The sequence below is a fragment of the Alexandromys fortis genome, unplaced genomic scaffold, assembly GCF_014885135.2.
Source record: "Alexandromys fortis isolate MF-2015 unplaced genomic scaffold, M_Fortis_MF-2015_v1.1 scaffold_1, whole genome shotgun sequence".
In the NCBI taxonomy this organism is placed as follows: Eukaryota; Metazoa; Chordata; class Mammalia; order Rodentia; family Cricetidae; genus Alexandromys; species Alexandromys fortis.
Window position 1 is genome coordinate 3,853,161 of NW_026067927.1, and position 14,482 is coordinate 3,867,642.

The window sequence follows — 14,482 nt, forward strand, 5'->3', positions numbered from 1 at the left end:
AAGCAAGTTGGGGGGTTTATTTGGCTTATACTTCCACGTCGTAGTCCATCATTGAGGAAAGTCCTACTCCAACAGGGCAGGATCCTGGAGGCAGGAGCCGATGCAGAGGCCATGGAGGAGTGTTGCTTACTGGCTTGCTCCTCATGGCTTGCTCAGCCTTGTTCATTATAGAACCCAGGACCACCAGCCCAGGGATGGCACCACCCACAGTGGGCTAGGCCCTCCCCCATCAATCACTAGTTAAGAAAATGCCTCCCTACAGCTGGAACTTATGAAGGCATTTCCTCAATTGAAGTTCCCCCCGCTCTAGCTTGTATCAAGTTGACATAAAACTGGCGAGCACTGGAGTCTGGAGGAGGATCACAGGTTCAAGGCTTGCCTGGGATACAGAACTGTTGAGAGCATAGAGGCAAAAGATAAACACATTTAAAATTTCCTTGCCTGTGCAGGGCAGACTTAGCTTTTACAAGGTAATAATAACTACATTTCCATTAGATCTGGGTTTTTTGTTTGTTTATTTGGTTGGTTGGTTTTGTTCTTTTAAGACAGGGTCTCTCTGTGTAGTTCTGACCGTCCTAGAACTGGTTATATAGAGCATGCTGGCCTCGAACTCACAGAGATCCTCCTGCCTCTATCTCCCGAGTGCATCTACATCAGATCTGTTTTTCTTGTTAATCCTGCCACTGAAAATTGAACTTTCCACAGTAGAAGATTAGAGGGTTCAATTTTCCTACCAAGTTTTGTTTGCTTGTTTTGAGACAAGGTCTCACTATGTAACCCTGGCTGAGCTGGAACTCTTCTTGTAGACTCTGCTGGCCTACAACTCACAGAGATCCCCTACCTCTGCCTTCCTGAGTGCTAAATTAAAGGTATGTATTCCATGCCTAGCCCAGTTTTACTAGCTTTTGTAAAGTACTTTATTTCATTTTATTTTGGTTTCTCAAGACAGGGTTTTTCTGTATAACAGCCCTAGCTGTCCTATAACTAGCTCTTGTAGACTAGGCTGACCTCAAACTCAGAGATCCACCTGTCTCTGCCTCCCAAGTGCTGGCACTACCACCACCTGGCTTTTAAAGTACTCTTTTAAAAAATCGTGTGTGTTGTATGTCTGTTGTGGTACGTGCACATGGGTGGGTACTGATGCCAAAAAGTGTGTCTGTCTGTCTGTCTGTCTATCTGTCTTCTGTGGTAGGTATGTGCACATGGGTGCTGGTGCCAAGAAGGCCAGAACTGGGCATCAGACCCCCTAGTGCAGTGGTTCTCAACCTTCCTAATGCTGTGACCCTTTAACACAGTTCCTCATGTTGTGGTGACTCCCAACCATAAAATTACTTTCATTGCTACTTAGTAACTGTAATTTTGATGCTGTTATTAATCATAATGTAAATATCTGTGTTTTCTGATGGTCTTAAGCAACCCCTGTGAAAGGGTCGCTCAACCTTCAAAGGGTTGAGACCCACAGATTGAGAACTGCTGCTCTAGAGCTAAGTTACTGACAGTTATGAGCTGCCCAATGTGGGTTCTGGGAACCGAGCTCTCAGAAGCAGTAGTCAGTGCTCTTAACTGCTGAGATATTTTCCAGCCCTGTTATTTGATTGATGGATTGATTGATGATTGAGTGATTGATTTGAGACATGTTCTTGTGTACCTGAGACTGGCCTTAAACTCCAGGACTTCCTCCTGTCTCAACCTGCCATGTGCTGGGTTTGCTGGCAGATATCTAGCTAAATACTTGCAACTCAATAAATACTTTTTGAGGATTTATACCTATGAATAAAATAACCATTTTTCTTACTTTTTTTGAGTAACAGCCCAGTACAGACAGAAGAAAAACCTTTAAACACCATGTTCTAGCAGGAGTGGCCACCTTATGACTCTACAACATGACTTATGTCATCTATAAATATGTTTAGCCATAGCTCTCCTGGGGCATAGGTAGCCTATGGGCCCCAGGTTGGACCCACTTGTCTAAGGATGATAAGCAGAAACCTAGGCTGGGACAGGGCCATTGTCTTCTTATCATAAGAACTCAAATTCCTGGACACTTTCTTCCTGTGGGAGGAGGGCAAGGATGATAGGATTTGAACCTTGTTGGTATTAAAACATCCATACTAAGCAGAAATAAAGCCCCTCCTAACATGCCTATAGGAGACCCATCCTTTGTTTCCGGCTGGGCTCGTTCTGATGCTAGGCTGTAGACAGTGAGGTGATGTGTGCTGGGCTCTGTATCAGGTACACAGACCAGAGTGGAGAGGAGGAAGAAGACCACGAGAGTGAGGAGCAGCTACAGCATCGCATCTTGACAGCAGCCCTGGAGTTTGTGCCTGCGCATGGCTGGACTGCAGAGGCCATTGCGGAAGGAGCCCAGGTGGGTAGAGGTGAGGTGGGGCAGCAGACCCAGGTGAACCCAGAGTCAGAACCACAGACGTTCTGCTTTCTTCCAGTCTAGCTCATAGCTTCACAGGCACAGGATTGTCTGGGTTATCTTTGACTTTCTTCCCCATAGGGTAGAAATGGCTTGCTATGTAGTACAGGCTGACCTGGAACTCATATAGATATATATAGATAGAAGTTAGAGGAAGAGGGTCTTGTCTTCTGTCATGTGGGTCTCAGTGATTGAAATCAGGTAGTCCAGCCTTGACAACCTGGTGCCTTTCTGTGCTAAGACATCTTGATAGCTCCTATTTTTTCTTTTCTTTTTTTTTTAATTTAGAGACAGGGTCTTACTGTGTAGCCTGGGCCAGTCTGGAACTCACTAAGTAGACGAGGCCAGCCTCAGACTTGCAGTGGCCCTGTTGACTCTGCCTCCAAAATACTAGGATTGCATAATTAAGCAATGCAGCGTAAACAAATGTAACACACCTTTACATACTTAAATATTCTGCAGCGTAAACAAATGTAACACACCTTTACATAGTTAAATATTCTGCAGCATAAACAATGTAACACATCTTTACACAATTAAAGTAATATTCTGCAGCATAAACAAATGTAACACACCTTTACACAGTTAAAGTAATATTCTGCAGCATAAACAAATGTAACACACTTTTACACAGTTAAAGTAATATTCTGCAGCATAAACAAGTGTAACACACCTTTACGTAGTTAAAGTAATATTCTGCAGCATAAACAAATGTAACACACCTTTACACAGTTAAAGTAATATTCTGCAGCATAAACAAGTGTAACACACCTTTACGTAGTTAAAGTAATATTCTGCAGCATAAACAAATGTAACACATCTTTACATTGTTAAAGTAATATTCTGCAGCATAAACAAGTGTAACACATCTTTGCCTAGTTAAAATAATATTCCACAACAATTTCCTACTTTATATCTGAATATAGTTCTCTTGTATATACTTAACAGAATTTCTTTATTCATCCATCTGTTAATGGGCATATCAGGACTAGATCCATATACTGACTACTGAGAGTAATATAGCAATAAACATAAATGTGTAGTTTTCTCTGTGAACACTAACTTAGACTCCTTGAGGTATACACCATTGTGCAGTATAGCTAGATCACATGGCAGTTCCTTTTTAGTTTTTTGGGAACTTCCATACTTATTTCCACAGTGCCTATACTAGTTTACATTGCCACCAGCAGTGTCTGAAGTCCCCACAGTCTTTATCGACAGGCACAGTGGCTCATGCCTATAATCCCAGGTCTTGAGAGGCAGAGGCAGGGATATCACCACAAGGTTGAGACCAGTGAACTACACAGTTCCAGGCCAGCTACAGTTTCATAGTGAAGTCCTCCCCAAATTTCTCTTGCATATTCTTGACATCATTTCTTGTCACTTGTTTTCTTGAAGCTAGCCATCTTGACGAGGGTACGGTGGACTCTCAAAGCAATTTTTTGTTTGTTTGTTTAAAAGTAGTCTGATGTTGGCTAGACTGGCCTCAGAGTTGTATATATCTGAGGTTGGCCTTGAACTCCAAACTACTGACTGATCTTCCTGCATTCATCTTCCAAGAACTCAGATTGTAGATTTGTACATGCCCAGCCCTCAAAGCAGTTTTGTTTTAAATAAAAATTTATTATTATTATGAGAGTGAGTGTGTGTGTGTCTATGTGTATATATGCCACTTGGAGGGCATTGGATCTCTTGGAGCCAGAGGCAGAGGAGATTGTGAGCCGAGCAGTGTGGGTGCTAGGGACTGAACTGGAGAAAAGAGCAAGCTCTCTTAACTACTAGGCATCTCACTAGCCCTCAAAACTCTTCTAGTTTATGCTTCTCCGGTAGTCAAGAATATTTTTTTTTTTAAATATTTATTATGTATACAATATTCTGTCTGTGTGTATGCCTGCAAGCCAGAAGAGGGCACCAGACCCCATTACAGATGGTTGTGAGCCACCATGTGGTTGCTGGGAATTGAACTCAGGACCTCTGGAAGAGCAGGCAATGCTCTTAACCTCTGAGCCATCTCTCCAGCCCAGTCAAGAATATTTTTCAAGTATTTATTGATTGTCTGTGTTTTTCTCATGAGGACTTTGTGTTCAGTTCATTAATGTATTTGCTGATTGCATGGTGTGCTTTTGTTTAATTTTTTTTTTGGAGGGGGGTGTTTCATTTTGTCTTGTTTGTACCAGCTTTGTGTTTATTGCTTCAGCTACACCCAGGCCTCGCAGAGGGGTTCTGCAGACTTGTTACCTATTTCCAGCTTCTTGCCTGGGAGCCTTGGTGCATGGCGCCTTGTCTTTCTGTCCCAGCTTCTCATGTTTGAGAGCCTGGAGCACAGAATACGACTCATACCTTCTCAAGCCCAGGTCCAGAGGCTTGTCCTTAAAGAATTTCTTAAGGTTTTATTTCTCCTCTGCCTTGTGCTGGGATTGAGGGTCTGCGCTACCACACCCTGATAATTCAGACTGTACTTGATGACTGCAACAGATTTACAGGCAACCTAGAGTTTGTCACGTCATCTTAGTGACATGTAGCTGTGACAGCCCTAACTTCCGATGTCCCAGCATTTCATCAGTGTCTCCTTGCCAAGAAGGCACCGGTCCTACCTTGTAGCCGTGGCTGAATTGGCAGTAGTGTTACTGCCTGCTCTGAGTGAAGGAGCTAAAGTTCTTTAGAGATGCTAAGTATTATCGGTTGCATGTACTTAGCAAAGATTTCCTCGCAGACTGTCTCTTCACTCTGATGATTGTTTCCTTTGCTATACAAAGGCTTTTTAATTTGATATAATCCTGTCTGTCAATTCTCTGTCTCCTGTGTTGTTGGACCTTTTTAGAAAGTCCTTGCCTATGCCTGTGTCTCTAAGTGCCTTGTCTGTCTTCAATACCCAGGAAACATTATTCACTGTCCTGGACAGATGAAGCTGTATAGTAGTGAACTTTAAGGTGGATACATAGCTCCAGAGATTGGTCCATCCACTGGCCTTAGGCTTAATGGTGTTAAGTTTGAGAGCTGTTCTGATTCTATGCAGAAACTAGGGGCAGGGATATGCTTCTTCCCGTGCTTCACTATCTGGGCCTAGCATTTTGTCTTCTGTACTGTTTGGTTTGTTTCCTTCCATCCCTCCTCCAGGCTGGAGGTATCGAGCCTGTATAATGGTTCTGCACCAGAGGAGCTAGGAGGACTGCAGATGGCTGTTTGAGTATTGTAGCGTGTGTGGATGTGAGTGTATGCAAGAGCATAAAGCGCAGAGAATCCCACCGTATGTGCTGCCTTACACCTCTAACCCCAGCACGTGGGACTTTGAGGCAGGAGGACTGCTGCAAGTTTGAGGGCTGCCTGGGCTATGCATTGAGAGCCCATCAAGAGAAGGGCTGGGGAGGAAGGTATAGGAGTAGCTCTGGGTTAGAGCATCTCAGTACTGGAGAGAGAACAAAAGATATCCTCCACAGCTAGCAATCAGCTATTATAGAGATTGCTATTGGGGTCCTGCATCAGAAGTCAGAGGGAGGGGGCTGTGACACTGAGGAAGTAGAGAACCATTAGGCTAAGAAGACTGTGTCAAGCACAGAAGCAGGATGGAAGTTGAGCATGGGGGGGCTGGAGAGATGGCTCAGAGGTTAAGGACACTGACTGTTCTTCCAGGGGTCCTGAGTTCAATTCCCAGCAACCACATGGTGGCTCACAACCATCTAAAATGAGATCTGGTGCCCTCTTCTGGCATGCAGGCATACATGGCGGCAGAATACTGTATTGTATATGTAATAAATAAAATCTTTATAAAAAAAAATAGGAAGTTGAGCATGGGGAAAAATGAAGCACAAGAGAGGGTGGAGATAATAGAAGGCGGCAGGCAAAATCAAAACCATGAGATTCCTAAGGCAAGAGTTGCAAGATCTGGAAAACGGGTGGAAGGACTGGCCTTACACATTATTGGAGAAGACAGCTTTGCGTTTTTTCTTTTTCTTTTCTCCCCTCCCCCGCCCCTGTGTGTGTGTTTGAAAGAGAGAGAGACATGGTCTCTCCATATAGCCTGACTATCCTGGAATTCATTATGTAGACTAGACTAGTCTCAAATTCACTGGGTTTAGTTTCTAAACATTAAGGGAATTCCCACAGGATGGCTTTTGATTTCTTTTCAGAGTACATGTGATAGCTTGGGGAACCTAAGATTGGTAAGGAGTAGGAGGAAGCAGAAATTTCTGGAGGAGGGAAGAAATTGATAGAGATTTCACAAATAAGAGAGAAATTAATAGGATTGTTTGGAAAAATTGAACGAAAAGGTACCCTCTGTTAACTGGCTTTTCCTCTTACCTTCTTTCATACCGAGAACATGATAACTATAGACCACCGACTCAGTTTGTGGGTGAGAACTGTAAGAAGCCTCAGTTTCCTGGTTTGTGAAATATAGCCACAACCTGTCCCGCTATTAGGCGGAGGCGATGAGATGGCGTGTAATGTGCGCAGCGGCCTGCAGTTACTCATGTCAGCACTGCTGCTCTCCTTCACGGCCCTGCTCGCCTACAGAAGAGAGGCAGTTCCCTGCCCTGCAGGAGGAAGTCATAGTAACGTACTTTTGTTCCTTTCCCGCTGTCTGTTCCTGTTAGCTGTCTCCAGTAGATTCTCAACAATATGGATCAGGAAAACAAAGGCCGTCTCTGACTTGTTTAGCTCCTCAGTGGTTCTAATGGAAAGAAGTGTCTTTAAACATCTGACAGGAACTTGGGCTCGGTGGCCGAATGCTTGTTTACTTGCACAGACCCTAGGTTTGATCCCCACCCTACAAAAGTAATTGAATGAAAGACAGAACCTGTCAGGCCCACTGTGCTAGAGCTCTGGGTGAAGGGAGCAGGTCAGGAAGAGAGTATTCTCTCTGAGCAGAGTTGGCTAGAGCCCCAGAATCAGTGCTACAGCTCAGCTCTAACTGGCCTATGATTGAAAGGGGTATTTTGACCCTTGTAATGAAGGAAAGTCCAGAAGGAGCCTGGTCCAGTGTCATAGTTGGTGTTGCTAGGATGTGTTCACCAGGGGGATCATCACATGGTTCTTTTTGGGCTCCTTTGCAGCCGGCTCCCATACGGGGCTGAAGTGGAGCAGCAGTCCAGTAGAAAGAGGACTGTCCCTCCCGTGATGCTTAGTTTTTAGTTGCCAACTTTCCACAACCTAGAGTCACCTGAGAATCCTTGACTGAGAAATTGATCTAAATCAGGTTGGCCTGTGGGCATGCCTCTGGGGGATTGTCTGGATTATTAATTGAGTTGAATGTGGACGGCACCATTTCATGAGATGAGCAGAGAAAGCTCTCTGGGCACTAAGCAACATCAAACAAGCAACTAGGGTGGGTAGACTTGTCTCTCTCTGCTCTGGACTGTAGATGTGAAAAGACTGGCTACTTGAGTTCTTGTATATTAAACCTGGAATAGGAAGCCAAATAAACTCTTTCTTCCCGTGTTGCTCTGGGTTTTTGTTTGTTTGTTTGTTTGTTTTTTACAGACAACGTTTCTCTGTGTAGTCTATCCTGTCCTGGAACTTGATCTGTAGACCAGGCTGGCCTCAAACTCAGAGACCCGCCTGTCTTTGCCTCCAGAGTGCTGGGGTATTGTCACAGCAACAAAAATGAAACTAGACCCTTTCCATACTAAGCAAAATTCCTAAGGTAGATTCCTGATTTCTATATTTGGCCATGCGTCCACCCCCGAGCCAGGCACTGAACTCCAGCATGCAAGCCTGGAGCCATGCTCTGCATAAACTAAAGGGCTCGGTGGACCAGTGCTGGTCCCTAAAATCACATGAGCTCAGAGCGAGAGCCAAGGGTCTCCACTGAAAATCCAGTCCCCGTTAAGGAAAGAGGTATTGTGATAATTGTGCCTTCAGCCCCAATATGCTTACTCACTTTTTCTGCTGTCTCTCCTATAGTCCTTGGGTCTCTCCAGCGCAGCAGCCAGCATGTTTGGGAGTGACGGCAGTGAGCTGATTCTGCACTTTGTTACCCAGTGCAATGCTCGCCTTACCCACATCCTGGAAGAGGAGCAGAAGCTGGTGCAGTTGGGCCAGGCAGAGTAAGTCGCAGCATGGAGTGGGCCTCTTGCCCTAGCAACTGTCCCCCAGGATGCGGATACAAGAAACACCAAGAGAGCAGTGCTAATACCCTGCAGCTTAGATGGGTCTGCAATCAGCAGCCTGAGTGACAGTTTTCCTCAGGCTCTGCTGGGACTGAGTAGGCAGTGTTGCCCCTGCTTTTGAGCTAGTGACACACTGTTTTCTTTCCCTCTTCCAGGAAGAGGAAGACAGACCAGTTCCTGAGGGATGCAGTGAAAACCAGACTGAGAATGCTGATCCCCTACATTGAGCACTGGCCCCGGGTACACAGTCCATGTTAAAGTTCCAGAGCAACAGTAATGATATCCCACCCCCACCCCCTCACCATGCACACTGCTGAGAAGCTAGTTCATGAGTCTTTACCATAGGGCCAGGAAAGTCTAGCACACTTGGCAGAGCTTGGTTCTTGCTAGGGCGCACCATAGGGAGCAACTTCAAGATCCTGGACCTGTGAGTGGCCCTGCATATTAGTTCATATCACAGGTGGACCCAGTAGCCTGAGTGTGCCATCAGGTCTTCAAGGGGGAGCAGTCTTCCTTGAGCAAGGTCAGAACAGTCAGGAGCTTGTACCAGCCATCTTTACTCATTGAGTGCTGTTGTGTTTCAGGTCTTGAGTACTAGGCTTCTTGGTGTATTGCTAGGGTAATGTTTGCCAAAGGATATTCATTCCAAGGACTGCCTCCATTTTTCTCCTTTCTGAAGCATGTCACAGTGTGGCCTTTTTCTGAGTTAAAAATTACATCAGCAACGAGGATGACTCAAGCACCCAGTATCCTCTCTCCAGCTAGAAGACTTGAGTGTGTGACCTTGGTCAGCCAGCTGACGGACTTTGACCACCTAGAGCTCATAAAGCCCAGGCAGAGCAGTACTGGGTGTCACCTGCCTGCCTGAGTCAGCACACTGCTGCCTTCTGGGCCCTTTGCTAGTGAACACTTTCCAGCTAGTGAAGGACCTCTCGCCAGCCCAGAGGATTATAGAGTTGGTAAAGTGTCGAGAGCTTGTTCTGTTGGGCCTGGAGAAGCTGGTGTTTGCTAAGGGAGACTCTCAGATTGGTTCTGGCACTAGTGTCAACTGGGAAGATTTGTTTTTGTGGGAACAGGAATCTACTGTGACTGAATGAGGTACCCTTTCCATCCTTGCTTCCAGGACTCTTGTACAGGAGTGACCCCTTCAGCTGTCAGTATTCCCAGTTTCAAATGTTGGCCCGGAGACTCTAATTAGGTCATCTTAGGACAAAACCATGCCCCTGGCCCCATCACCTCTAGTCAGGGTTTCTTGCTGCTACATCCACCCATAATGGGTTTCAAAGAGCAAGAACTAGACTGTCCCCTGTGACACCCCCCCCATGTGAGTCCTGTGTGTGCTCCCGTTGCCTGCATGCAGTACCTCCTCTGTCATTTGTTCTTCAGGCCCTCAGCATCCTCCTGCTTCCTCACAACATCCCGCCCAGCCTCAACTTGCTCACCACTATGGTGGATGACATGTGGCACTATGCTGGGGACCAGTCCACTGATGTGAGTATTTCTGTAGGCCCATAGCTTGCTAGCAAAGGCTTGGGCCAGGCGTTTCTTGAAGTTTGTGAAATTTCTTTGATGAAAAGTCTGGAAGGGCAGCAGTGTCTTTCCCATCTCAGGAGGAAAGGTCTTTGATGAGCCAGAGTGGCATGTGGATCATTGTCCTCTGGTGACCAGCATTTGAGCATGAACCATTGACTCTCCCTCCCGCTTGTGGAGGGGGCACAGACCTTGGGGCCTTATGACAGGGCTGCTGTATCATAACCATTTCCCCTCAGTCTCCTGAGACATAGATTCTGCAGCAGATTCCCCCGTGTCTTCATTTGCTGAGACTGACTTTGAGACATTGCTTTTCAAAGAAACTCCTCCCCCATCTTGACCCATTTTGCTGAGAGATCAATAAGCCTCTATAAGGAGGCACCAGGAAGAATATGACTTGTTAAATGCTTCCATATTTCTGGTGGGATATTAAAATATATATACACCTTCATAAAGGAAATTAAAATGTGATAGTACTTTGAGGTCTCGGGGATGGCAAGGTGCACAGATACATCCTCCCTCCATACTTGTAACGAAGTGCTTTAATAAGCTTTCCCTGTGTGGGAATATACCACCAACAGAGATGGTGGAAAACAAAATTAGAGAGCAAAGAAATTAAAGGAATAAAACACTGAGTAGCTGAGCTGGTCCTCTGAAGAGCAATTTCCAGAGCTGGCAGAAGTCACCGGGGACTCGAACTCTCAGCTTCATCCAGATGTTATAACCTGTCCCTGATTCTGCGGCAGCCCTCCCCATGTGGTTTAGTCGTGACTGTTGGATTGTAGACACTCCCCAGGACTCGGCACTTCTCCAGTCAAATCACCTTGGCTGCTGGTTAAACCTCCTGGTTCCTAGTGTTTAATTCAGACTCTCTGACTCTCAGCCTAGGAGGTTGGGACCAGGAGCTTACAGTTTTCATCTCACAGACAGCTTTGATGCCCAGCCAAGTTCAGAGCAGTAGTGGTGTCCAGAGGGCCATGTGTGTCAGTGAGAGAGAGAGGAAATGAGGAGGGAGCCTGGGAGTCCCTGAGGTCTTAAGTGAGAAAACCCCAGGACTTCCTTTGCGCACAGAGCAGTGATTTCCTGCCTGCTGGGTGGGTCTCTCTGCAGTTTAACTGGTACACCCGCCGTGCGGTGCTGGCTGGCATCTACAACACAACAGAGCTGGTGATGATGCAGGACTCCTCCCCGGACTTTGAAGACACTTGGCGTTTCCTGGAAAACCGGATTAATGATGCAATGAACATGGGCCACACAGCTAAGCAGGTAGTTGGGGACTGGACATTTGAAAACCCTTTTCAGTAGGCACACCCTGTTGGCCTAAAACCACACGTGATCACCTGGCTGTTCTCTTCCTGTTCTTAACTGACAGTCCCAAAGGCCTTCCCAAAGAGACTGGCAGTTTTTTTCCTCATGCTAGCCCTTAAAAGTCTACTGTCTGCCGGGTGGTGGTGGTGCACGCCTTTAATTCCAGCACTCAGAGGCAAAGGCAGGTGGATCTCTGTGAGTTTGAGGCTGTCTGCTCCGTCTGTCTGTGCCCGAGTTGTCCGTAGGCTCTTTTCCAGTACATTAATCCATCTTGACTCCACTGTCGGGCTCGTAGGTTTCCTCGATTGTCCTTTCTGTTTCCCCTTTGAGCTCACTCAGGGGCTTAACAGAATCTGACCCAGACCCCTCTTAGGTGAAGTCCACTGGAGAAGCACTGGTGCAAGGACTGATGGGTGCAGCGGTCACGGTAAGTCCTGGGCTGTTTATAACATGTAACCAACCCAAATAGCTTTGGCTTGCAAGCTGCATAAAGCTGATCTTGGTTTAGTCTTGGTATCTTATTCTCAAATGAATACCCCACCCCTTCTTTGCTGGTATCAAGAAACAATTGCTAGAGCTTGGTTGAAGAGGCAGTACAAACCTGTATTCCATCACTCATGCTGAGGCAGGAGGATAAAAAGTTCCAGGCCAGCTTGGCTATATGACAAGCTTTCTCAGAAAAGAAAAAAAAGGGCTGAAGAGATGGCTCAGAGGTTAAGAACATTGCCTGCTCCTCCAAAGGTCCTGAGTTCAATTCCCAGCAACCACATGGTGGCTCACAACCATCTGTAAAGGGGTCTGGTGCCCTCTTCTGGCCTGCAGGCATACACACAGAATATTGTATACATAATAAATAAATAAATATTTAAAAAAAATCACTTCTGCCTCTGGGTCCCCAGAATGCTTGAATCTGTGTCATAATTGTACCTACTACCTTGAATAACCCAGGGATTCCCATTGTAGCCTTAGAGGTAAGACAAGCCTCACCACTCTCTCTGTTTCTGTCCCTGTGTTAGCTCAAGAACCTAACAGGTCTAAACCAGCGCCGGTGAGAGAAAGGGGAACCCACGTACCTGGAAGGAGCAGCAGTGCATATGAAGGGCTTTGACAAGATGCACCATCCATCAAACAAGATGTTAACGAGAACGCAGGGAAGAACTTGGAGTTACGATGATAGCCATGAGGCCGGAAATCACAGTGCACTTGCTCCTGCTCTAATCTGGAATCAGGCCACTTCTTCAGTTCCTAATACCAGACCTGGCCCCCGATGCCTTTCTGCATTGCAACTGTGTGACTGAAAAATGAGACTTAAATCCAAGCTTTCAAGCCACAGAAACTTGGCATGACTCTGCCATGGTCTCAGGCATCTTGATCATGCCTTGACCTTAGAACTGCTCTCTGGGAGCTGGGCATGGTAACCTATATTCTCACCACTTGGGACTGCCACAGCAGGATTGAAAGTTCAAAGCCAGGCTCGTCTCAAACAAAATCGCCTGAGAAAAGTTCTTAGGAGCTCACAGCCAGGGACAGAAACTACCACACAGCGGCAGCTCCTCCCCAGTGCAGGACAGACAGTGTGCTCACAGAGGTATTTGCTACTGACCATTGCTCATCTGGGTCCCCTCAGAAAGCTGCCTCCCCCGAGACAGGTGCCTTCTGGACAGTCACAGACACCAGCATGCATCACAAGGTCACTAGTGTATTTAGAATCTGTAAAAATAATAAATATGTTTGAAACAATTTCCTGTTGTCCAGTTTCCATCTAGACAATGTTAAGTATCCTAGACCCCAGCAGTAGACAGTAGTGTGTGGAAGAGGCCTGAGTTCTGGCCTCGGCACTGCCTTTTACCTTCAGGGTCACTGTGACAGCTCTGCATTCTGGACCTAAGTATTCTCTCAGTCAAACAAGGATAAAAACTCTCCCCAGGCCATGAGCTCCCTTGTCTACACTTGGTCTCTAAGGGCAGTCCTTCGCTTTCATAGTCCTCTATGCTGGCTGGGCTTCCTTTACCCCATGGTTAGCACTGTCTTCTGCTGTGGTCTCCTGTTTAAGTCAACTGATGGGGAAAGTCAAGCTTCAGGTTTTGTCTCATAGGCTTTCTGTCAGGCTCTTTCTGTACCTCTGATTTTTTTTTCTTTTTTTGCCTCTTGCCATCCCATAGAATTACTGCCGTAGCCATTGCACTTTATCCTTTTTAGCATCCCTCTCTCTCAGCAAACTCTTCTCTGGTAACTCCCGCCCTCTGAGTGTAGTTCCCTCGGGGTTCTGTTTAAGGGCCTCTTTTCTCAGTGTGAGCAGCTGCCGCTTTTGTGAGGCCCATTTAAACTCCTCAGGTGCAACTACACAGATCTGTAGACGTGGGGAGCATTGTATCTTTGCTTCAGAAAAACATCGGACGAGCAAGAGTAGAAAGGAAGTGTGTGTATCATTGCTGAGGCATACCTTGGGGACCTTTGAGGCATCTCAGTGGGTGAGAGCACTAGCAATCAGGCCTGACATCCTAAGTTCAGTCCCAGGGACCCACCTGGTGGAAGGAGAGGATTGATTCCCACGTTGTCCTTTGATTCTACATACATCATATGCTGACACCATCATGTACATACACATCCATAGTAAAATACAGTGCTCTAGCTGAAGTGTGTATGTGTGCGTGTGTGTGTGATAGTACTTCAACTGGCCTGAGAACGTCCTTTGTACAGGATCTAACTGGTGGAGCACTTCCAGGGGTTCCTCTCTCTCCACCTTCCAGCTGAAAGCACTAAGACTGCAGCGCTGCATTGCCGTGCCCTGCATTGCTGTGCCCTGCATTGCTGTGCCCTGCATTGCCGTGCCCTGCTTCCCATGAGCTCTGAGGATTGGAACTTGGGTCCTCATTCTCACACATAAATCGTCTTACACACTTGGGTCAGCCCTCTTGTTTATCTGTGTACAACTTCATTTTTAAAAAGGGTTTCGTTGTATTCCTATTCGTTGCATTTTTAATTTTCACAATTTTTATTTTTAAAATTATGATATAGTCACATCATTTCCCCTTTCCCTTTCTTCCCACTCCTTCCATACACCTCTCAAACTCATGTCCTGTCTTGTTATTGGCACACATATACATTCCTA

At 46.2% G+C, this 14,482-nt stretch overlaps 1 protein-coding gene across 2 annotated transcripts in view; it reads left to right on the top strand.

The window, feature by feature from the left end:
• The window catches only part of Coq9 (coenzyme Q9), an 18,611-nt gene extending 5,500 nt beyond the window's left edge, over positions 1 to 13,111 (top strand). For both annotated transcript variants that reach the window (XM_050143732.1, XM_050143733.1), the window contains exons 3-9: positions 2,233 to 2,368; positions 8,327 to 8,469; positions 8,688 to 8,772; positions 9,919 to 10,023; positions 11,173 to 11,328; positions 11,744 to 11,797; positions 12,387 to 13,111. In XM_050143732.1, coding sequence (XP_049999689.1) covers positions 2,233 to 2,368; positions 8,327 to 8,469; positions 8,688 to 8,772; positions 9,919 to 10,023; positions 11,173 to 11,328; positions 11,744 to 11,797; positions 12,387 to 12,422 — 715 coding nt within the window. In that variant the 3' untranslated portion in view covers positions 12,423 to 13,111. The remainder of the gene's footprint in view (positions 1 to 2,232; positions 2,369 to 8,326; positions 8,470 to 8,687; positions 8,773 to 9,918; positions 10,024 to 11,172; positions 11,329 to 11,743; positions 11,798 to 12,386) is intronic.
• The last annotated feature ends 1,371 nt before the right edge of the window (positions 13,112 to 14,482 follow it).